A 25,692-nucleotide genomic window follows, 5' to 3' on the forward strand; every position below is an offset into this window, starting at 1 on the left:
TGAAGAAAATTGCAAAGCATTTTCAAGTTGACTGTTCCTAAGTTTGAAATGTAATTAAGAAATGGCAGTTGACAGGAACAGTGGCGGTCAAGATAAGGTTTGGAAGACCAAGAGAAATTTCAGTGAGTTCTGCTGGTAGGATGGCTTCAGAAAGATTTAGTAGACTCTCTGGAGTTATAGTAGATTGTTCTACTACAGAGACACCTTCACAAATATGGCCTTCATGTAAGAGTCAGCAGAAAAAAACCTCTTCTACGTCCTCACCATAAAATTCAGCATCAAAAGTATGCAAAATAGCATTTAAACAAGTCTGATACATTTTGGAAACAAGCCCTATGAACCGATGAGGTTAAAATAGAACTCTTTGGCCACCATGATCAATGTTATGTGTGGAGAAAAAAGGGCACAAAATTTCAGGAAAAGAACATCTCGCCAACCATTAAGCATGGGGGTGGATCAATCATGCTTTGGGATTGTGTTACAGCCAATGGCACGGGGAACATTTCATGGGTAGAGGGAAGAATGGATTTAATGAAATTTCAACAAATTCTTGATGCAAACATATCATCTGTAAAAAAAAGCTGAAGTTGAAAAGAGGATGGCTTCTACAAATGGACAATGATCCTAAACACACGTCAAAATCTACAATAGACTACCTCAAAAGGTGCAAACTGAATGGCCTCGCCGTACACTGATCTGAACATCATTGGAAACCTGTGACTAGAGCTCAAAATAGCAGTACATGCAAGACGACACAGAAATCTCACAGAACCGGAAGAATTTTTCAAGGAAGAATGGATGAAAATCAAACGAACAAGAATTGAAAGACTCTTGGCTGGCAAAAAAAGCGTATACAAGCTGTGATACTTTCTAAAAGGGGTGCTAGTAGGTACTAAACATGCAGGGTGTCCAAACGTTTGCATCTGACCAATTTCCTTTTTGTAATTTTCAAAATGTAAAAGTTGAAAATATATATTTTTTTTGCCTGCAATACAAACCAGGTGTGTCATCTCTAACTTTTAGGCCTTTTAGAGATAATTTAATCTTCAACTTGCTTAACTGTTCTCAATAGTAATTTTGACCAGGGTTGCCCAAACCTTTACATGCCACTGTAGGTGGTAATAGTGCACTGAGCTGTACCAATAGCACATCATAGTGCATGCCACGATGCACAAATCAGCCACGGACATCCGGACCCAACTCGGCTACCTCAAAAGAATATATGAAAATACTGAATTCTGGTCAGGAGAACCATCGATGATTCCTGCATTGCAGGCTGTACTCGGAGCTCGACACACGGATGTGTCTAGTTTTATAAGGATTAGGTATTTTGAAATAGTGACATCAATATTACTAATTAAAGGACTACTCTGTTTTATGCAAATATGCATTATGTGTTTTCATAATTTGTAATCTTTTACTTTTAGAACAATGATTAGATATTACAAATTGGGCCTTATCCTTGCACTCTTTTTTTATGCAAATAAAGGATCAAATTTGCCATGCCAGGGATCTGCTCTTGAGACCTGATCTTCTGAATAAATTGCCCATATGGGGGGATATTTACAAAGATAAATGTAACAGAATTCTGGCGTAATTGGCAGCAACCAAAAAAATGGTCTTTCATGACTTGCACAATATTAATTGTGTGCTTTAGACTATTTCTACACCTTAGTCGACAAGAGAGTGTGGGCTCTATGAATAATGGTATGGTTTAAAGGAAAAAGGCACAGCCTAACATTCAACACCATAAAGCAAAAAAATGCACCATCATTTTGCTACAAATTTCTGGCACAAAGTAAGTCTATTAGGTAGTGCAAACTTATACTAGACAATTTAAAAAAGGACCATACTGATACATTTTCCCCTTTTTTATTCTGTCTAGTCTAAGTTTGCACTGTCTGAGCATAACACAATATTAATTGAATAAATATGCCTCAATATGAGCACATACCTTGGCTTTTAAAACCAGTTCACTGCATTTTTTTTAAATAGATTTTTGTTTTCTTACTGCAGAACCTTCTTAAAAGAGCTGGAAAATTGCATTGAAGATGCAGATTCTCTTGGAAGATGCTTTTTAAAAAGGGTAATTTAATTATCACTGCATTTCACTAAAAAAACGCTTGCAGAGCAATGTTAGTCACCAGTTGAAGGCTTGACAGCAAAATTAGTTTGAGATATGTAAGTAGAAGGGTCGTATTGCTCTGCTGAGGTTATACAGCTGCGTAGTTGGGAGAAGGGCCTAAGTGTCAGTTGAACTTGCCTAATTTACATTGAGGTATGGATGTGAAGGAGAATGCGAAATTACGGTACCTTAAAGTCCTGCCTTCTTGTTTTCTTGACTTATAGTAGGAAGAACTTTTTACAAGCTGTTGTAGCTTGAAGTAGGCAGCAGTTTTGTTAAAGCAGTTGTTTCAAGTTATTAAATGTTTAAAATTGCTTATTGAAAATCCTCTCTGTGGATCACGGAGTCCAACCAGCTTCAGCGCCTCTGCACTTCTCCTGCACTTCTCCCAGGGCTGCCACCAGGAATTTCAATGCCCCATACTGGCACAGTTTTTGGGCCCCCTTGAGACTCTGCCCAGGCTCCACCCCAGCTCCGCTTCCACCCCTTGAGCATTCCACAGTCCCACTGCCCACTCTTGGAAAAACTTCACTTCTGCACCACGGCCTCAACAAATCACAAATTAACAGTTCCCATCAAACACCATATCACACACATAACCAGCGTTTTTTGTTTTGGCCAAAAGATTTTTTAACCCCTTAGTGACAGAGCAAATTTGGTACTTAATCACCAAACCAATTCTGACCACTGTCACTTTATGAAATCCTAGCTTTCGAAGACTTCAACGTATCCCACTGATTCTGAGACTGTTTTTTCGTGATATTTTGTACTTCATGTTAGTGGTAAAATGTATTCAATATAACATGCTTTTATTTATGAAAAAAATGGAAATTTGGCAAAAATGTTGCAATTTTCAAACTTTTAATTTTTGTACCCTTAAATCAGAGAGTGCTGTCACACAAAATAGTTAATAAATAACATTTCCCACATGTCAACTTTACATCAGCACAATTTTGGAAACATTTTTTTTTGTTAGGACGTTATAAGGGTTAAAAGTTGACCAGCGATTTCTCATTTTTCCAACAAAATTTACAAAACAATTTTTTTAGGGACCACCTCACATTTGAAGTTAGTTTGGGGGGGTCAATATAACAGAAAATACCGCAAGATGTCACCATTCTAAAAACTTCACCCTTCAAGGTGCGCAAAACCACATTCAAGAAGTTTATTAACCCTTCAGATGCTTCACGAGAACTAAAGCAATGTGGAAGGAAAAAAATGAACATTTTACTTTTTTCACAAAAAATTTAGTTTGGAGCCATTTTTTTAATTTTCACTGGGGTAAAAGGAGAAAATGAACAGATAAAGTTGTTGTGCAATTTCTTCTGAGTACGCCGATACCCCGTATGTGTCAGAAAGCCACTGATTGGGCACATGGCAGGGCTCAGAAGAGAGGGAGCACCATTTAACTTTTTGAACGCAAAATTAGCTGGAATCAATGGTGCGTGCCATGTTCCGTTTGGAGACCCCCTGATGTATCTAAACAGTGCGCGCAATGATAGGGGGAAAGTGGAGCCCACAGCATACACTACGAGCTCCACAAAGATGGCTGCAATCTCCTCCCACAACTGTGACCTGGACAGCCCAAGGGGCGTGCCCAGGTAACAGCTACGAGGCAGACGGAGCGGCCTCCATACAAAAGATGCTGTCGCAGTCCGACCACAGTCTTATGCCCAGGGGCAGCCGTAAGTGATCTCACTGTTCTGCTCAGACTCTTACACTCCCCCAAATAAAAATGGGAGCCCCCAGTGGCTAAAGTAAAAATGAATACATAGAAAACTAATAAAGTTGTGCACTTAATTAAATATGTATACAGTGAGTACGGAAAGTATTCAGACCCCTTTACATTTTTCACTCTTTGTTTTATTGCACCCATTTGGTAAATTCAAAAAGGTTCATTTTTTTCTCATTAATGTGCACTCTGCACCCCATCTTGACTGAAAAAAATCAGAAATTAAGTAATTTTTGATAATTTATTAAAAAAGAAAAACTGAAATATCACATGGTCATAAGTATTTGCTCAGTAATGAGTAGACGCACCCTTTTGAGCTAGTACAGCCATGAGTCTTCTTGGGAATGATGCAACAAGCTGTTCACACCTGGATTTGGGGAGCCTCTGCCATTCTTCCTTGAAGATCCTCTCCTGTTCTGTCAGGTTGGATGGTGAACTTTGTTGGACAGCCATTTTCAGGTCTCTCCAGAGATGCTCAGTTGGGTTTAGGTCATGGCTCTGGCTGGGCCAGTCAAGAATGGGCACAGAGTTGTTCTGAAGCCACTCCTTTGTTATTTTATCTGTGTGCTTAGGATCATTGTATTGTTAGATGGTGAACCTTCGGCCAAGTCTGAGGTCCAGAGCACTCTGGTAACGGTTTTGATCCAGGATATCTCTGTACTTGGCCCCATTCATGTTTCCTTCAAGGACAACCAGTCGTCCTGTCCCTGCAGCTGAAAAACACCCCCATAGCATGATGCTGCCACCAGTATGTTTCACTGTTGGAATTGTATTGGCAGGTGATGAGCAGTGCCTAGTTTTCTCCACACATGCCACTTAGAATTATCACCAAAAAGGTCAATCTTCGTCTCATCAGACCAGAGAATCTTATTTTCTCATAGTCTGGGAGTCGTTCATGTGTTTTTTTTAGTAAACTCTATGCGGGCTTTCATATGTCTTGCACTGAGGAGAGGCTACCGTCAGGCCACTCTGCCATAAAAGCCCGACTGGTGGAGAGCTGCAGTGATGGCTGACTTTGTGGAACTTTCTCCCATCTCCCTACTTCACCTCTGGAGCTCAGCCACAGTGATCTTGGGTTTTTTCCTTATCTCTCTCACCAGGGCTCTTCACCCTCGATTGCTCAGTTTGGCTGGACAGCCAGGTCTAGGAAGACTTCTGGTGGTCCCAAACTTCTTCCATATTATGGAGGCCACTGTGCTCATAGGAGACTTGAATACTGCAGAAATTCTTTTCTAGCCTTGGCCAGATCTGTGCCTTGCCACAATTCTGTCTCTGAGCTCCTTGGCCAGTTCCTTTGACCTCATGATTCTCATTTAGTCTGACATGCACTGTGAGCTGTGAGGTCTTATATAGACAGGTATGTGCCTTTCCAAATCAAGTCCTATCAGTTTAATTAAACACAGCTGGCCTCCAATGAAGGAGTAGAACCATCTCAATAAGGATCACAAGGAAATGGACACCATGTGATTTAAATATGAGTGTCTCAGCAAAGGGTCTGAATCCTTATGACCATGTGACATTTCAGTTTTTCTTTTTTATTAAATTTTTTAAAATTTTTACATTTTGCTTTTTTCTGTCAAGATAGGGTGCAGAGCGTGAGAAAAAAATGAACGTTTTTGTATTTACCAAATGTCTGCAATGAAACAAAGAGTGAAAAATTTAAAGGGGTCTGAATACTTTCCGTACCCACTGTACAACTAAATATTAGGTTAGTGATTAACCCCTTAAGCCCCGAGGGTGGTTTGCACGTTAATGACCGGGCCAATTTTTACAATTCTGACCACTGTCCCTTTATGAGGTTATAACTCTGGAACGCTTCAACGGATCTTGGCGATTCTGACATTGTTTTCTTGTGACATATTGTACTTCATGTTAGTGGTAACATTTCTTCGATATAACTTGCGTTTATTTGTGAAAAAAACGAATATTTGGCGAAAATTTTGAAAATTTCGCAATTTTCCAACTTTGAATTTTTATGCCCTTAAATCACAGACATATGTCACACAAAATGCTTAATAAATAACATTTCCCACATGTCTACTTTACATCAGCACAATTTTGGAACCAAATTTTTTTTTTGTGACGGAGTTATAAGGGTTAAAAGTTGACCAGCAATTTCTCATTTTTACAACACCATTTTTTTTTAGGGACCACATCTCATTTGAAGTCATTTTGACGGGTCTATATGATAGAAAATACCCAAGTGTGACACCATTCTAAAAACTGCACCCCTCAAGGTACTCAAAACCACTTTCAAGAAGTTTATTAACCCTTCAGGTGTTTCACAGGAATTTTTGGAATGTTTAAATAAAAATGAACATTTAACTTTTTTTCACACAAAATTTATTTCAGCTCCAATTTGTTTTATTTTACCAAGGGTAACAGGAGAAAATAGACCCCAAAAGTTGTTGTACAATTTGTCCTGAGTACGCTGATACCCCATATGTGGGGGTAAACCACAGTTTGGGCGCATGGCAGAGCTTGGAAGCAAAGGAGCGCCATTTGACTTTTCAATGCAAAATTGACTGGAATTGAGATGGGACGCCATGTTGCGTTTGGAGAGCCCCTGATGTGCCTAAACACTGAAACCCCCCACAAGTGACACCATTTTGGAAAGTAGACCCCCTAAGGAACTTATCTAGATGTGTGGTGAGCACTTTGACCCAACAAGTGCTTTACAGAAGTTTATAATGCAGAGCCGTAAAAATAAAAAATCATATTTTTTCACAAAAATTATCTTTTCACCCCCAATTTTTTATTTTCCCAAGGGTGAGAGAAGAAATTGGACCCCAAAAATTGTTGTGCAATTTGTCCTGAGTACGCTGATACCCCATATGTGGGTGTAAACCATTGTTTGGGCGCAGGGCAGAGCTCGGAAGGGAAGGAGCGCCATTTGACTTTTCAATGCAAAATTGACTGGAATTGAGATGGGACGCCATGTTGCATTTAGAGAGCCCTTGATGTGCCTAAACATTGAAACCCCTAACAAGTGACACCATTTTGGAAAGTAGACCCCCTAAGGAACTTATCTAGATGTGTGGTGAGCACTTTGACCCAACAAGTGCTTTACAGAAGTTTATAATGCAGAGCCGTAAAAATAAAAAATCATATTTTTTCACAAAAATGATCTTTTCACCCCCAATTTTTTATTTTCCCAAGGGTAAGAGAAGAAATTGGACCCCAAAAATTGTTGTGCAGTTTGTCCTGAGTACACTGATACCCCATATGTGGGTGTAAACCATTGTTTGGGCGCAGGGCAGAGCTCAGAAGGGAAGGAGCGCCATTTGACTTTTCAATGCAAAATTGACTGGAATTGAGATGGGACGCCATGTTGCGTTTGGAGAGCCCCTAATGTGCCTAAACATTGAAACCCCCCACGAGTGACACCATTTTGGAAAGTAGACCCCTTAAGGAACTTATCTAGATGTGTGTTGAGCACTTTGACCCAACAAGTGCTTCACAGAAGTTTATAATGCAGAGCCGTAAAAATAAAAAATCATATTTTTTCACAAAAATGATCTTTTCACCCCCAATTTTTTATTTTCCCAAGGGTAAGAGAAGAAATTGGACCCCAAAAATTGTTGTGCAGTTTGTCCTGAGTACACTGATACCCCATATGTGGGTGTAAACCATTGTTTGGGCGCAGGGCAGAGCTCAGAAGGGAAGGAGCGCCATTTGACTTTTCAATGCAAAATTGACTGGAATTGAGATGGGACGCCATGTTGCGTTTGGAGAGCCCCTAATGTGCCTAAACATTGAAACCCCCCACGAGTGACACCATTTTGGAAAGTAGACCCCTTAAGGAACTTATCTAGATGTGTGTTGAGCACTTTGACCCAACAAGTGCTTCACAGAAGTTTATAATGCAGAGCCGTAAAAATAAAAAATCATATTTTTTCACAAAAATTATCTTTTCACCCCCATTTTTTTATTTCCCCAAGGGTAAGAGAAGAAATTAGACCACAAAAGTTGTTGTGCAATTTGTCCTGAGTACGACGATACCCCATATGTGGGGGTAAACCACTGTTTGGGTGCATAGCAGAGCTCGGAAGGGAAGGAGCGCTATTTGACTTTTCAATGCAAAATTGACTGGAATTAAGATGGGATGCCATGTTGCATTTGGAGAGCCCCTGATGTGCCTAAACATTAAAAAACCCCACAAGTGACACCATTTTGGAAAGTAGACCCCCTAAGGAACTTATCTAGATGTGTTTTGAGAGCTTTGAACCCCCAAGTGTTTCACTACAGTTTATAACGCAGAGCCGTGAAAATAAAAATTATTTTTTTTTTTCACAAAAATGATTTTTTAGCCCCCAGTTTTGTATTTTCACAAGGGTATCAGGATAAATTGGACCCCAAAAGTTGTTGTCCAATTTGTCTGGAGTACGCTGATACCCCATTTGTGGGGAGGGACTACTGTTTGGGCGCATGACAGAGCTCGGAAGGGAAGGAGCGCCATTTGGAATGCAGACTTAAATGGATTGGTCTGCAGGCGTCACGTTGCATTTGCAGAGCCCCTGATGTACCCAAACAGTACAAACCCCCCACAAGTGACCCCATATTGGAAACTAGACCCCCCAAGGAACTTATCTAGATGTGTTGTGAGAACTTTGAACCCCCAAGTGTTTCACTACAGTTTATAACGCAGAGCCGTGAAAATAATTTTTTTTTTTTTTCACAAAAATGAAATTTAGCCCCCAGTTTTGTATTTTCACAAGGGTATCAGGATAAATTGGACCCTAAAAGTTGTTGTCCAATTTGTCCTGAGTACGCTGATACCCCCTATGTGGGGGGGAACCACTGTTTGGGCGCATGACAGAGCTCGGAAGGGAAGGAGCGCCATTTGGAATGCAGACTTAAATGGATTGGTCTGCAGGCATCACGTTGCATTTGCAGAGCCCCTGATGTACCCAAACAGTACAAACCCCCCACAAGTGACCCCATATTGGAAACTAGACCCCCCAAGGAACTTATCTAGATGTGTTGTGAGAACTTTGAACCCCCAAGTGTTTCACTACAGTTTATAACGCAGAGCCGTGAAAATAAAAATTATTTTTCTTTTTCACAAAAATGATTTTTTAGCCCCCAGTTTTGTATTTTCACAAGGGTATCAGGATAAATTGGACCCTAAAAGTTGTTGTCCAATTTGTCCTGAGTACGCTGATACCCCCTATGTGGGGGGGAACCACTGTTTGGGCGCATGACAGAGCTCGGAAGGGAAGGAGCGCCATTTGGAATACAGACTTAAATGGATTGGTCTGCAGGCGTCACGTTGCATTTGCAGAGCCCCTGATGTACCCAAATAGTACAAACCCCCCACAAGTGACCCCATATTGGAAACTAGACCTCCCAAGGAACTTATCTAGATGTGTTGTGAGAACTTTGAACCCCCAATTGTTTCACTACAGTTTACAACGCAGAGCCGTGAAAATAAAACATATTTTTTTTCCCACAAAAATGATTTTTAGCCCCCCAAATTTTTATTTTCCCAAGGATAACAAGAGAACTTGGACCCCAGAAGTTGTTGTTCAATTTGTCCCTAGTACGCTGATACCCCATATGTTGGGGTAAACCCCTTTTTGGACGCACGGGAGAGCTCGGAAGGGAAGGAGCACTGTTTTACTTTTTCAACGCAGAATTGGCTGGAATTGAGATTGGACGCCATGTCACGTTTGGAGAGCCCCTGATGTGCCTGAACAGTGGAAACTCCCCAATTCTACCTGAAACCCTACCCCTAACCTCACCCCTAACCGTTTACTGAACATTTTCTGACAGTCATAAGTGCCACGTTTATAAGTGCCACGTATATAAGTGCCACGTATTTAAGAGCCACGTATTTAAGAGCCACGTATTTAAGAGCCACGTATTTAAGTGCCACGTATTTCAGTGCCACGTATTTCAGTGCCACGATATTTCAGTGCCACGATATTTCAGTGCCACGTATTTCAGTGCCACGTATTTCAGTGCCACGTATTTCAGGCACTGAAAAATACGTGGCACGTAAATACTTCAGTGCCACGATATTTCAGTGCCACGTATTTCAGTGCCACGTATTTCAGGCACTGGTAAATACGTGGCACTTAAATACGTGGCACTGAAATACGTGGCACTGAAATACGTGGCACTGAAATACGTGGCACTTAAATACGTGGCACTTAAATACGTGGCACTTAAATACGTGGCACTTATATACGTGGCCACTGAAATATCGTGGCACTTATATACGTATATAAACGTATATTTCAGTGCCACGTATTTCAGTGCCACGTATTTCAGGTTGGGGTAGGGTTAGGGGTAGGGTTAGGGTTTTTTGTTTTTTTCTTGTTTTCTTGTGTTTTTCTATAAAAACGCATGCGTTTTACCGCGTTTACATGCATTTTTTCACACATGCGGTTTTTTTAAAAAACGCATGCAGATAAAAACGCAAGTGTGAAACCAGACTAAAAGACGCTTTTTATAGCAAAAAAGTTTTTGCGTCTCCACATTTTGAGACCTATAATTTTTCCACATTTTGGTCCACAGAGTCATGTGAGGTCTTGTTTTTTGCGGGACGAGTTGACGTTTTTATTGGTAACATTTTCGGACACGTGACCATTTTTTATCACTTTTTATTCCGATTTTTGTGAGGCAGAATAACCAAAAACCAGCTATTCATGAATTTCTTTTGGGGGAGGCGTTTATACCGTTCTGCGCTTGGTAAAATTGATAAAGCAGTTTTATTCGTCGGGTCAGTACGATTACAGCGATATCTCATTTATATCATTTTTTTATGTTTTGACGCTTTTATACGATAAAAACTATTTTATAGAAAAAATAATTATTTTGGCATCGCTTTATTCTGAGGACTATAACTTTTTTATTTTTTTGCTGATGATGCTGTATGGCGGCTAGTTTTTTGCGGGACAAGATGACGTTTTCAGCGGTAACATGGTTATTTATATCCGTCTTTTTGATCGCGTGTTATTCCACTTTTTGTCCGGCGGTATGGTAATAAAGCGTTGTTTTTTGCCTCGTTTTTTTTTTTTTTTCTCTTACGGTGTTTACTGAAGGGGTTAACTAGTGGGCCAGTTTTATAGGTTGGGTCGTTACGGACGCGGCGATACTAAATATGTGTACTTTTATTGTTTTTGTTTGTTTTTTTTAGATAAAGAAATGTATTTATGGGAATAATATTTTTTTTTTTTATTATTATTTATTTAGGAATTTTTTTTTTTTTTTTTTTACACATGTGGAAATTTTTTTTTTTACTTTTTTACTTTGTCCCAGGGGGGGACATTACAGATCGCTGATCTCACAGTGTGCACAGCACTCTGTGAGATCTCCGATCTCACTTACAGCCGTGCAGGCTGCAGCTTTCATCTGCAGCCTGCTCCGACCCGGAAGTGCTCCCTGCAGGACCCGGATACAGCCCCTCGGCCATTTTGGATCCGGGGCCTGCAGGGAGAAGACGTTCGGTACGAGGTGAGTACATCACCTTGTACCGATCGTCTCAGGGAAGCCCGCAGGGAGCCCCCTCCCTGCGCGATGCTTCCCTGTACCGCCGGCACACCGTGATCATGTTTGATCGCGGTGTGCCGGGGGTTAATGTGCCGGGGGCGGTCCGTGACCGCTCCTGGCACATAGTGCCGGATGTCAGCTGCGATATGCAGCCGACACCCGGCCGCGATCGGCCGCGCTCCCCCCGTGAGCGCGGCCGATCGCGTATGACGTACTATCCCGTCACCGGGAATTAAGTCCCAGGTCACCTTGACGGGATAGTACGTCATACGGGATTAAGGGGTTAACAGGAATGCTAAATCGACAAAAAAAATGCATATTGTGAGTTTGTAAAGCAAATGCAGACACCGCTGTTTTTTAGAGCAGCCCAATGTTCATTTTTTGTTATTTTCTGTAAAGTAGTTAAAAATTATGTACATTTCTCTTCATGTTTTCAATGAGAAAACCGTGTGCAATGTTCCCAATGCATAGAAATAAAAACTAGTCTAAAGATTTTGTGATTAACTCATGTTTGTGAAGACACTGTTATTATTTTGAACACTACTGTATGTTTGTGTTAAGCATGGACAGAAATCCTACCAGACACACATGATTTGCTTGCTTGATTACCAGCTGGAATATCATATCTTCTTTTCTTAGTTTAGTTTGAAAATTAGAAAATATGACAAATCTGTTTCTTCCAATTATGAGGAATATTATTGCTTTGAGAAAAATAAAAGCTTAAATAGGAAAATATTTCAAAGTCGTGAACAATATGCTATATTCTATATCATATTATAATTATTCTGCTCCGCATGCCAGTCATTCTAAGCAAATGCTTGTACTTTTTCTTCCTTATCTCAATAATAATATAGAACGTGACATGACTTAAACTGCTTTTACAAGGTGAAGTTAATCTATCCATAAACTGCATTTTTAATAAGTTGTTGATCACTTGAATTTAAAAGGAAGTAAAATACAACTGTAATTTATACCTATACACAGAGATCCGTGAACTAAAGAGCATGAAAATATTAATTTTTTAAAAATACAGTCATAGGGAAGAAAAGAACATTCCCTTTAAAGGTTATGTGTTGTTATATACAATACAATACGATATGATACACTTTATTGATCCCGGGGGAAATTACGGTATTACAGCAGCAATACAAACAGCAGTACATAAAATATTAGGACACAAATCTTACACAAGTATACCAACATTACATAACAAATAAATGTGGGTAGTTCAGGTATATAAGTCACTGTTAATTGACATTAGTACACCAGCAATCAGTAATTGTTGTCTACCACCCATAGGAAATTATTATACATCCCCATAGCAGTAGGTACAAACTATTTTCTGAATTTCTCCTTCTTACACCTTAGTAGGATTAGGCGGCTGCTGAATTGCATAGTGATATTGCAACCACTAGGGGCAGCACCGGCAGGTAGCGTAGTCAGGGATAGCCAAGGAGTCGACACACAGGAACAGCAGTGTAGTTTGAAGGAATAAGCAGTAATTGTAGTCAGGAAAGCCAGAGGTTAATATCAGGAACAGCAGTGTCGTTTGAAGGAATAAGCAGTAATCGTAGTCAGGAAAGCCAGAGGTCGATATCAGGAACAGCAGCGTTATTTGAAAGAATAGGCAGCGGGTGGAAGGACGCTTGACTAGAGGCTGGTAGCTCAATAATCGTGCAAGGAAATGAAAGCAAGGCCAGGTTTAAATAAGGTGTGCAATCAGGATGAGCCAATCAGGAACTCAGGGTGGTAGCCAACAGGAAACTCAGGGTGGAGACATCAGAAACAACATAGGTACAAGTATTTGGATTAGCACCGAACTGTCCAGCGAGCTGAATAGCTCAGAGGGAAGAGCTGCCATCTGGTGCACAGGAGCTGCTAGGTTCAAATCGTGACAGTACTCCCCTCCTTCCAGGATGGCCTCTAGACATCTTAGGTGCTGGCTTCTTTGGATGTCCAGATGAAAAGCTCCTGTAAGCATGGGTGCATGGACGTATACCTCCGGCTCCCATGTATTATCTTCTGGTCCGTAACTCCTCCATTGTACCAAATATTGTAGTCTCTATCTAAATGTTCTAGAGTCCAGAATTTCATCCATGATGTACTTTTCTTCACATGGACTTTTTTCTGGTGGAGGAGGTGGCTGAGTTCTTCCTGGAAATGGGTTCTCATTGAATAGCTTGAGCAAGGACACATGGAACACAGGGTGAATTTTAAGGCTGCTAGGAAGTTTTAAACGGAAAGCAACTGGGTTAATTTGTGCGGAAATTTGAAAACGTCCTATGAATTTTTGACCCAATTTAGAAGACGGTACATTTGTTTTCAGATTTGTGGTAGAAAGCCAAACCTTGTCACCGACCTGAAGGGTAGAAGGGGCTTTGCGACGTTTATCTGTTGTTTCTTTGTATTCTTCTTGGACCTTTTGTAACATCTCAGTTAGTTCTTTTTGAGCTTTCTGCAACTCTGTAAGTCTGTTTGTAACAGCCGGAACCGAGGTATTAAATGGAAGATTAGGAATAAATACTGGATGCAAGCCATAGTTAGCAAAAAATAGGCTTTGGGATGTAGAACTGTGTTTGGAGTTATTATATGCACGTTCTGCTGTTGGTACACAATCCACCCAGTGATCCTGTAGGTAAGAAATAAAACAGTGCAGGTATTGTTCAAGTGTGTGGTTAGTTGTTTCAGTCTGGCCATTGAATTGTGGGTGGAAGGCAGTAGACAAATTGACAGTAACTCCTAACACTGTGCAGAAGGTTTTCAAAAATCTTGATGTAAACTGAACACATCTATCAGAAACGACATTGTCAGGAATTCCATGCAGTCTGAATATCTCTTTGACCACTAATTCTGTGGTTTGTTCAGCGGTAGGAATTCCTTTAGTCGGAATAAAATGGGCAATCTTTGTGAGCCGATCCACTACAACAAGGACAACGGTCATTTCTTTTGAAGGAGGTAGGTGCACGATAGAATCTATTGACATTGATCCCCACGGCCTAGATGGAACTGGAAGAGGGTGAAGAAGCCCTAGAGGAGAATATTGTGGTGTCTTGTTTAGAATCATGGACACGTTTGTGGACTTCAAGTCGAGCAGATTTGGGGACATATACTTGGTGGTTCTGCATCCAAAATCCCTCCTTAAAAGAAATGTCACTGTCTTTAGAAGGATGGCTAAGAAAGAAGTCAATTTGGTATCCCTCTTTAACTTTCGTCAAAAATTCTTTGGAGTCCAGTATTCCCAAAAAATGTTTTGAACGTAGAATGGAACAGTCAGTGCTAGACATCTCCTGAGGTTCAGGTTCAGCAAAAATCCTTGACAGAGCATCAGCCTTGCCATTTCTTGAACCAGGCTGATAAGAATGTATAAAATTAAGCTTGGAGAAAAATAAGGCCCAATATGCTTGTCTTGCAGACAACCTCTTAGCTGTATGGATAAATTCTAAATTTTCTTGGTCATTTAGAACAGTCACCGGATGTTTGGCTCCTTCCAAAGACGCCTCCATTCGGAGAAGGCAACTTTAATGGCTAAAAGTTCCTTAATCCCAATGTCATAGTTCTTTTCTGCAGCTAACATGGTATGAGAAAGAAATGCAAAATGATGAAGCTGCATTTTGTCTCCAACTCGCTGTGATAAAACGGCTCCCACCACAGAGTCTGAGTCATCTACTTCAACAACAAACGGCAGTTCAGGGTTTGGATGGACAAGTAATGGTGTGGAAGTAAAAAGTGTCTTTAGTTTGTCAAGCGCTATTTGTGCCTCTGAAGACCAAAAAAGCACTCTGGTTTTCTTTGTGAATGAAGCAATTGGTAAGATTATTTTAGAAAAGTTTTTAATGAATCTTCTGTAGAAATTTGCAAATCCTATAAAGCGCTGAACTTCTTAAATTTCTTGGGGTAGGCCAGTCAACTACCGCTCTGATTTTACTGGGATCCATGCTGAGATCTTCTGGGGAGATAATATACCCCAGAAATTGAGTTCTGGTTTGTTCAAATTCACATTTTTTGAGTTTGATATAGGGATGGTTTTCCAGTAGACGTTCCAGGACTAATTGGATATGTCTGCAATGCTCCTACAGGGTTTCTGAAAATATAAGACTGTCATCGAGATAAACAACAACAAATTGATCCAAAAAATCCAGAAAAACATCATTGATGAAGTGCTGAAAGGTGTCAGGGTCGTTGCTAAGGCCGAAAGACATAACCAGATATTCAAAATGTCCATTTCTTGTTCTACAGGTAGTTTTCCACTCATCTCCCGGGTGGATTCGTATGAGATTAGAAGCCCCCCTTAGATCGAGTTTGATAAAAAGTCTGGCAGAACGCAGTCTCTGCAGCAACTCAGGGATTAAGGGGGGTGGGTAGCGATTCTTAATGGTAATTTCATTGATTTCTCTATAATCAATACATGGCTGCAGGGTTGAGTCCTTTTTTGCTACAGAAAACAAGGGTGCTCCAGCTGGCGAAGAAGAAGGTTGAATAAAGCCTTTGTCTAAATTATCATCTAGGTATTCCGTTAATACTTTTAATTCTGGCTCAGAAAGATTGTAAATTTGCCCAAATGGAATCGACGCTCCAGGAAGCAATTCAATGGGACAGTAATAAGGACGATGAGGAGGCAGTTGATCGGCTTTCTTCTTACTGCAGACCTCACTGAACTGTTGGTACTGAGGTAGTAGTTTATCAAAATTGTGATGAGAAATTTTGGAAATTTGAATTTGTTTGGAAACAGAAACATTAGCATGGCAATTGTTCTTACAGTTCTCAGAGGGAAAGGTAATGGTCCTTGATGCCCAGTTGATAGATGGGTTATGAATTGAAAACCAGGGAATTCCTAGAATAACTGGAAATTTTGGAGATGAAATAAGATGAAAACTAACCGCTTCATGATGATTCGGTTCAATAAAGATTTCCAGTTCAAATGTCTCATTAGTAACAGGTCCAGACAATAAATGTGATCCATCCACAGTTTCCATATCGATGGGCATGGATTTAGTCCTACTTGCAGTGTTTTTGTCAAGTGTGAATTGTAAGTCCATGAAATTCCCTCCTGCTCCAGAATCTTACATGGCAGAGCATTGTGTTTTTCGGCTCCCAATTATGACCTGTATGGGAATGACAAATGAGATGATAGTGATTGCTCTTTGCCTTTATCTTGCATTACGGACGAGATGGCCTGCAGAACTGGATCTGGCAATTTAATGAGGTCTAAATCACTTTCAGTCCTGACATTTGTGAAGGTTATGGTTTTTTTTATTAGGACAGTTGATGGCAAAATGGCCAGTGCCCCCACAATAGAGACATAGATTCTCTGTGCACCGCCTCTCCTTCTCTACTGCAGTGAGAGGTATACGGATTATATCAATTTGCATAGGTTCAGAAACTCTTTCCTTTTCCTGTTGTTTTTTTAATGCTGATTGAGCAAAGGAGTAGTTAGGGGTGTTTTCAAATACTTGCGGTCTTTCCTTTCTTCGTTCAGTGAGTCTCTGGTCAATTTGGATACATAGGTGAATAAAGTCCTCCAAATTATCAGGGGTCTCAACCCTTGCAAGTTCATCTTTTATTAGCTCTGATAATCCTCATCAAAATTGACTCCCCTGGGCAGCCAAATTCCATGTGGTGTCCGCCACCCAGAGGCAGAATTCGGAGGTACATTCAGCTACAGAACGCCGCTCTTGACGTAGGTTAAGCAATTTGGTTTCACCTGTAGCTCAACAATTTGGGTCATCAAACACTTGGTCTAAAGCAGTGATTAAAGAAACTAAGTCCTTTAGGGGCTTGGAATTCTTCTCATAAGGTGAAGCCCATGCAAGAGCCTCATCAGTCAGGAGATTAATGATAAATAGAACCCTTTTCCTGTCACTGGTAAACAGAGAAGGATGCATCTGGAAATAGATACATAATTGATTTAGGAATCCACGATAGTGATAACGATTCCCGCTGAACTTTGCAGGTAGCGGCATGAGTGCCTTTGATTTTGGGCCAGAGTTGCTCAATTTCAGAAGTTGCCTCTGCAACTCAATAATTTCCTTTTGCTGACCCAACACCTGTGTTTGCAACTTAGAAAATTTTTCTTGGTATGTGGTACCAAAATTCTGAAGTTCAGCAACTTCTTGCCTCAGTTGGGCTACAACAGACTCCATTTTGTGCACGTGATTATTCTGTTAAGGACTGACCTGGTTTGCGGTAGTGATATTGCAACCACCAGGGGCAACACCAGCAGGTAGCATAGTCAAGGATAGCCAAAGAGTCAATACACAGGAACAGCAGTGTAGTTTGAATGAATAAGCAGTAATTGGAGTCAGGAAAGCCGGAGGTCGATATCAGGAACGCCGGAGGTCGATATCAGGAACAGCAGTGTCGTTTGAAGGAATAAGCAGTAATCATAGTCAGGAAAGCAAGAGGTTGATGTCAGGAACAGCAGTGTAGTTTGAAAGAATAAGCAGTAATTGTAGTCAGGAAAGCCAGAGGTCCGTATGAGGAACAGCAGTGTTGTTTGAAGAAATAAGCAGTAATCGTAATCAGGGAAGCCAGAGGTCAATATCAGGAACAGCAGTGTTGTTTGAAGGAATAAGCAGCAGGTGGACTAGAGGCTGGTAGCTCAATAATCACTAATCAATAATAGGACATCAGCAACATCATAGGTACAAGTATTTAGGTTAGCACGGAACTGTCGAGCGAGTTTAATAGCTCAGAGGGAAAAGCTGCTGTCTGGTGCACAGGAGCTGCTAGGTTTGAATCCTGACTGGCTCATTCTTCGGGTGAAATGTTTCTTAAGCTTGCTTAAAAATCATTGTTCTCAGCAGCACATTGTCCTATGTAAACAGGTGATGTTCTGCCAAAAACAATAATATTATATATCCGAATGATTGTTTCGACAATCGTGTGCACATGGAAGTGTGGTTGGTTTGTGCAAAAAGGATGTTAAACATGAATGTAACTGATCGAAGGTCCAACATTCCAAATTCTTTTTTTTCCTGGAGGTTTAATTAGGATATTACATACACATTAATTGGTCCCATTGTCCTACTGAGATCAGTGGGCTTGGTGGACATTCATCTTGTGTGACTTTCATCTAGAAACTATTTGCGTTATTACAGATTCCTAAAGGTGGCCATACACATTAGCCAAAATATTTAATGTGAATGGAGGTTTCTCACCTCTCACCCAAATGTCATTCAGGGCAAAGGAGGATCTGTCATGTTGGATTTAGGCATTTTTCTCAAAGGAGACAATCCACCACTTGAGATGACATCAGCTATATTCCTGTAGCTATTCAGAACATGCATACTCAGCAAAATAGTGATATGTATAGGGGGATTGAAAGTAAAACTTATTGGTCACACAAGTGTTCAGCCATTTGCTATTTAATGTGTAAGCTTTAAATCAGGTCACGATATGATCAGAGTTTTAGCCTCATTACTTTTTGTTAGATGATATGGAATTTCTTTTCTCTTACCTTTTTTTACTGAAATCAATTGCATGTATATTTAATAAGAAGATACATATTTATCTCCTCTCTGTAGAAGGAAGACCTTCAAATTTATGAAAAATATTGCCAAAATAAGCCAAGATCTGAAGCCCTTTGGAGACAGTGTGCTGAAAGCATTTTCTTTCAGGTAAGGTGCATTTTTTAAAATTATAAATAATATACAAGTTTTAAAAAGTTTTTTTTAAAACAATGTTCTACACCAGGCACCATATTTTTACTTATATGGCATTATTGGTTATTATTGCTGTACTTCATGGGTGCTTATAGGCATTTTGAAACCTTTATACATATTTTCAGTTGTATATTTTTATGTAAATCGTATCATTTATAACTTTCACTTGCCTCATTCTCAGCTTGTTTCCTTTAATGCAGACTGCCAATGACTATCTACTATCTATCTATTGTACTTGTTTTTATTATGTATACTCCTCTTCACATGTAAAGCGCCATGGAATAAATGGCGCTATAACAATAAATAATAATAATAAATAATAATAATATTAGAAACAGCAAAAAACCTAACAGGTCACATAGTATGACCTAGGGATGTCTATATTTGATTCAACTTAATTCAAATTTGTTTATACTGTATGTAAATCTTTAATGCAATGCTGTATGATTTTTACATTGTAACCTTTATTGTCTCTTGTTTGCTATCTTTAAGGAGTGCCAAAGGAAACTGGATCACAAACTTTCTTTAGATGCTTATCTTTTGAAACCTGTACAGAGAATAACCAAGTATCAGCTACTTTTAAAGGTTTGTGTTCAATACTTAATTTTTAATTACTTTATTTTATTTAAAATTTAGATTTTTATAAATTAAACCTGATTTCTATCTTCTAAATCCTCCAACACCACATGATTGGTTACTTGATTTCTCAAACAAATTGGTGTGGTCTATGTTCTTACAGCTCTGAGTTGATTTTACCCTCTTCCTACCAAATAATATAACTGTCAATAATGTAATATTAATAATATTTATATTGCTATACCACCAACATTTTCCTCAGACCTTACAATTCAGAGGGGACATGTACAAATTGTATAAGACTTTACATAGGGGTGACAACCCTGCTGGTAAGTTCACAATCTATGAAGAAATAAGGAGGACACAAAAAGTAAAAAGTGCTTGTTGTGTATGGTTCAGCTATCATTCATTTTGATAGATAAATATACCATATTTTGCGGTTTATAAGACACACTCTTAATTTTAAATTAATTTTTAAATTAATTTTTGTGATTTTAAATCACAAATTTTGGGAAGGAAAATATGATTTTGTTTTTAAATAAAATGGTACATGTTATAATATGGTTTTGCTGTAGCTTACCTGGGGGGCAATGGTGGTGGAGCGGGGTCCCAGGTGGAAGGGTTGCTGCAGGCAGGGGCAGGGGATCCTGCGGGCTCCAGGCTGGTAGGACGGGGTGTTTGGCGGCAGCAGGAGTCGGGCCATGGCTGCGGGCCCCAAGCTGGTACAAGTGGGTGTTCAGTGGTGCGGGGGCTCCATCGACATTTTGTGACAGTCCGGAACCCAGCACCTTCCATACTTTCTAATGTGGTGGACTCCGGGAAAATTGCCGCCAGTTGTGGCACATGCGCAATTGAGATATCGGAGGATGAGATCTTGGTGCTGAGATCTCAATTTGCGCATGCTCCGCCTCCAGCGATCATTTTCCCTGAGTCCACCACATAGAAGAGCATGGAAAGTGCGGGGCTCTGGGTTGTAACAAAATGTTGGCGAGGCCACCGCACCGATGACCAACTCGTCATACCAGTGTGGGGCCCACAGCCATCATCCAATTCCTGCCTCCGCTGGCACCAGAAGCTTCGGGCAGCAACGACCCTGGATCCTACTCCACCACAGGCGGTAAGCTCCACCACAGATACACTTCAGATTATAAGATGCACCCCCATTTTCCCAACAAATTTGAGGGAAAAAAGTGCATCTTATAATCCGAAAATGATAGTCAGGGTATGGGAAAAGATAATGAAGAGACCAGATTCTGAGGAAAAGTTAGGAAGTGAGAACGAAATAGAGTAGTGAGGGGAGGTAATAGGCCAGTCTAGAGAAATCTTTTTTTGAACACTTATAAAACCGTTGATCCTGGGAATTAACACATTTGTCCAGGGTGGTGCATTCCAGAGAACTGGCACAGAACAAGAGACATCTTGGAAACAGAAGTTTAATGCTTGGATTATGAAGGATTTTAGCCATAGATCATTAGTAGAACAGAAAGTATGGGTTGGGTGATAGACAGAGATGCAAGAGGACATGTAGGGGAATGCAAAAAAGAGGAGAGCTGTGTGGGTTAGCGTGAGAAGTTTATATTGTACTCTGAAATGGATAGGCAACAAGTTCAAAGACTGGCACAGGGTGGAGGCATTGGTGTAGTGTCTGGGCATAAATGTAATCCTGGCACTGCATTCAGAAATGATTGGAGAGTATAACATGAGGGAGACCGATTAATGAAGAGATGCAGTAGTCCAGGTGAGAATGAATAAGAGCAACAATAAGAGTTTTTGCCATGTCAAAGTTAAAAATAGGATGGATTCTCGAGAACTTTTTGAGGTGCATGTGACATAAGGGAGCAAGTGATTTAAAATAGGGAGGCAGTGAAAGAAAGCTCTGAGTCAAATATAAACCCTAAACAGTGAGTGCCTTGCTTGGGAGTTATTGTAGAACATGCCATCGAAATAGCAATTTTGGGCTTAAGTAGGATAATAAAGGTATGAAACACAAGTAGTCCAGTTTTGGACAGAGAGAGTGGTATCCTTGAGAGCAATAGAGTGGAGCATAGTGAGGAGGAGTTTATGTTCCACATTTTAGTTACAGGTGTTTCTCAGAATCACCCGATCGCTAAATGGCGTAGCAAGAAAAAAACCTCAAAAACATCAGAATTAGGTTTTTTTTAGTCGCCGCTACATAGTAACATAGTAACATAGTTATTAAGGTTGAAGGAAGACTTTAAGTCCATCTAGTTCAACCCATAGCCTAACCTAACATGCCCTAACATGTTGATCCAGAGGAAGGCAAAACAACCCATGTGGCAAAGAGTAAGCTCCACATTGGGGAAAAAAATTCCTTCCCGACTCCACATACGGCAATCAGACTAGTTCACTGGATCAATGCCCTATCAAGGAATCTAGTGTATATACCCTGTAACATTCATAGTCTCACTGCTCTTACAGTAAAGAACCCGCGTCTGTTATTATGCTTAAACCTTCTTTCCTCCAGACGTAGAGGATGCCCCCTTGTCCCTGTCTCAGGTCTATGATTAAAAAGATCATCAGAAAGGTCTTTGTACTGTCCCCTCATATATTTATACATTAACATAAGATCACCCCTTAGTCTTCGTTTTTCCAAACTAAACAGCCCCAAGTGTAATAATCTATCTTGGTATTGCAGACCCCCCAGTCCTCTAATAACCTTGGTCGCTCTTCTCTGCACCCGCTCTAGTTCAGCTATGTCTTTCTTATACACCGGAGACCAGAACTGTGCACAGTATTCTAAGTGTGGTCGAACTAGTGACTTGTATAGAGGTAAAATTATGTTCTCCTCATGAGCATCTATGCCTCTTTTAATGCATCCCATTATTTTATTTGCCTTTGTAGCAGCTGCCTGACACTGCCGAGTTCCGAGTTCAGTTTTTGTCTTCTTTTTGAATATTGGCACCACATTTGCTATACGCCAGTCCTGTGGTACAGACCCTGTTATTATGGAGTCTTTAAAAATTAAAAATAATGGTCTATCAATGACTGTACTTAATTCCTGCAGTATTCGGGGGTGTATCCCATCCGGGCCCGGAGATTTGGCAATTTTAGTGATTTTTAGACGCCGTCGTACTTCCTGCTGGGTTAAACAGGTGACACTTAATGGGGAATTTTTGTTATCACCGATCCTATTGTCTGCCATGGAATTTTCTTGTGTAAATACTGATGAAAAAAAGTCATTTAGCATATTGGCTTTTTCCTCATCTTCATCCACCATTTCACCCAGACTATTTTTAAAGGGGCCAACACTATCATTTTTTAGTTTCTTACTATTTACGTAGTTATAGAATACAATGCAATAAAATGCAATAATGGACGATCAAAAATCATATCTACAACAAAATGGTATAAATGCAAACGTCAGCTTGGTGTGCAAAAAGTAAGTCCTCAGCCAGCCCAAGATCACGAAAAAATTGAGACGCTACAGGTCTTGGAAAATTGCGCCATTTTTTTTTGCCAAATTTTGTATTTTTTTTTACCACTTAAATAAAAAAAGAACCTAGACATGTTTGGAGTCTATGAACTCGTAATGACCTGGAAAATCATAATGGCAGGTCAGTTTTAACATTTAGTGAACATAGTAAAAAAACCTGTGGAATTGCACTTTTTTTGCAATTTCACCACACTTGGATTTTTTTTTCCCGTTTTCCAGTACACAGTATGTTAAAACCAATGGTGTCGTTAAAAAGTACAACTTGTCCCACGAGAAACAAACCCTCACATGGCCATTTTGACCAAAAAATAAAAAAGTTATGGCTCTGGGAAGAAGGGGAGCAAAAAACGAAAACAGAAACACCCCTGGTCATTAAGGGGTTAAAAAAGACAATGAAAAACTGGAGCAAGTTCAGAGAAGAGCTACCAGGATGGTGAGCGGACTGCAAACTATGTCCTATGAGGAATGATTATAGGATCTGGGAATGCTTAGCTTGCAAAAAAGAAAGCTAAGAGTACAGTTAACAGCTGTCTACAAATATCTAAAGGGATGTCACAGTGTAGAGGGATCATCATTTTTCTCATCTTTCATGAGATGAGAAGACATGATCCTGATGCTGTTGTAACTTGACGTATTATGGTAATTGGTCCCTCTTAGCCGGTCAGCGGATCTCAGAAAGGTAATTTGATGCAGTCTTATCTTTAATATGCTCCATTGCTCCTATTCTAACAGTGGACATGTACTTTATAAATGGCCACACACCTCAGATCCCAGTGAAGAACCTCCGTTTTTTATAATGACAGATTATATTTAAAATATAGATAAGACATAGGTGTTTGTTAATGCTTTTAAAAATTAATAATTTATTTGTTTTATTGTTGGTTCGCTTATAGCTTGACTGCAAAGTTAAAATTTTAGCATCCATTAATCCACGGGCCTATTGGCAAACTCTTTCCGTTCAACTTTAAGGCAGGTTTCAAATAATATGATAAGGCTTCATTTAATCATCTGTATTACATGTGCGAGGCTTGGACCCCTCCTGTGGGTTTATTAAAGAAACTAAAACTTTCATTCGTTTGTCTGATACCAGTCTTAATATCTTCTGTAATTGCGTCAGCACATATAAATTATGTCTAGAAAGCATGTACGGTACGTTATTTGTCCTTGTGGTGCAACGTAATGCATTGGAATGTTGATGTCAGTTCTGAGATTAATAATTTTCAAAAGGAAACCGAACTAATTTAGGCATTCCCCTTCCCCCAATCTTCCCGCCCAATAGCTCACATCCTATGTTCTCCCCCTTACTCCCCACTCAGATTCATTAATTCTTTGTTTGAAAAAAATAAAGATTATTTGAAACAAAATTTTTCAAGAGGAGGAAACAGCTCTGTAAAGGAACAAGTCAAACTATTGTTGTTTTGTGAACTAAATACTATTTCATGTGCTAAACTATCTTAGTTCAAGATTTCATGTATGATTATTACTGACTTAAGCGATGAGGGGCCTAAGTGGAACTAATCAGAAAAACAAGTAAGAGGATTCACACATCAGAGGATGCAGTTGGAGAAACAAAGACATAGGGTCTAACATTTGGAGATTCATTCATGTGAAATACCAGTGTCATCTGCAAAAGCAAAAATAAAGTTCCTGGTGGTAGTATTAAAGGCAAGGTTGCAAATAAAGAGCCACAAATAAAACTGGAAAAAGAATAAAATGGGCAAGAATACACAGGCATTGGAATTTGGATATGAGGAAAAGAATATTAATGATGGAATTTGAAGAATTAAGTTTGATGTATTAAAGGGTTTTGCCAGGATATAGAGAAAATAAACTACCATAATGAAAAAGTACATTATTTTTTAATAAATGGAGAAATATGTATTATTAGAAATACTTATTATTAATTATTTACTCTTTCTACACTAATGTCTCAGCAGCCATTATAAAAGCATAATTTGTGCTCCCTAGACAAAATAAAGGTAATTAAATAATAAAAAACTAATATAGAGCTCCATAATGTAGTGACTCAGAACCTGATTTCAGGGATGTGTCACTTACTGGGCTCCTTGGTGCTTTATTGCTAGAATCCCTGTTTTCTCTGTTGTAGATGCAACAGTTGCCAGATTGCTAAACTTTGTCTAACCCCGCCCACAACGCTAACTGGCAGCTTCTTGTGTACATTGTGCATTGTTGGAAAGCTGCCAATCAGTGGTGGGAGACCTAGTCCTGTAGTGATAATCACCTTCAGGTAAAACACTGATTGTATTGAAACTACAGCACACAGCCTAATAACTGACACATCCCTCTAATCAGGCTTTTATGCCATACATTGATGCTGCTCTCTGAATAAATAGCAAAACCATACTTACATTTTCCCTTTAATTCATTTTCTGTTATTTCATGGAAAAACTCTTTTAGAAGAATATATGACCGATGTAGACGTAAAAGATGCTGAAATATTCCTTAATTATTTGTGTAAAGTTTAGAAGAGGAAATGTAATGGTATAGGGTGACTTTAATTTTGGCAGGATGGCACATTTACACAAAGTGTAGTAAACCTGAAAGAATAATCGGACAATCCTATATTTTCTGTCATGCTGCATCCTATGGACAGGGCTCAATTAATGTATATTTTAATATGTAGTAG

At 39.7% G+C, this 25,692-nt stretch overlaps 1 protein-coding gene across 5 annotated transcripts in view; it reads left to right on the top strand.

The window, feature by feature from the left end:
* Positions 1-25,692, top strand: part of MCF2L2 (MCF.2 cell line derived transforming sequence-like 2) — a 508,511-nt gene that overhangs the window by 323,684 nt on the left and 159,135 nt on the right. For all 5 annotated transcript variants that reach the window (XM_077290424.1, XM_077290423.1, XM_077290425.1 and 2 more), the window contains exons 18-20: positions 2,017-2,086; positions 18,878-18,970; positions 19,508-19,600. In XM_077290424.1, coding sequence (XP_077146539.1) covers positions 2,017-2,086; positions 18,878-18,970; positions 19,508-19,600 — 256 coding nt within the window. The remainder of the gene's footprint in view (positions 1-2,016; positions 2,087-18,877; positions 18,971-19,507; positions 19,601-25,692) is intronic.

This window comes from Ranitomeya variabilis, chromosome 2, assembly GCF_051348905.1.
Source record: "Ranitomeya variabilis isolate aRanVar5 chromosome 2, aRanVar5.hap1, whole genome shotgun sequence".
NCBI lineage: Eukaryota > Metazoa > Chordata > Amphibia > Anura > Dendrobatidae > Ranitomeya > Ranitomeya variabilis.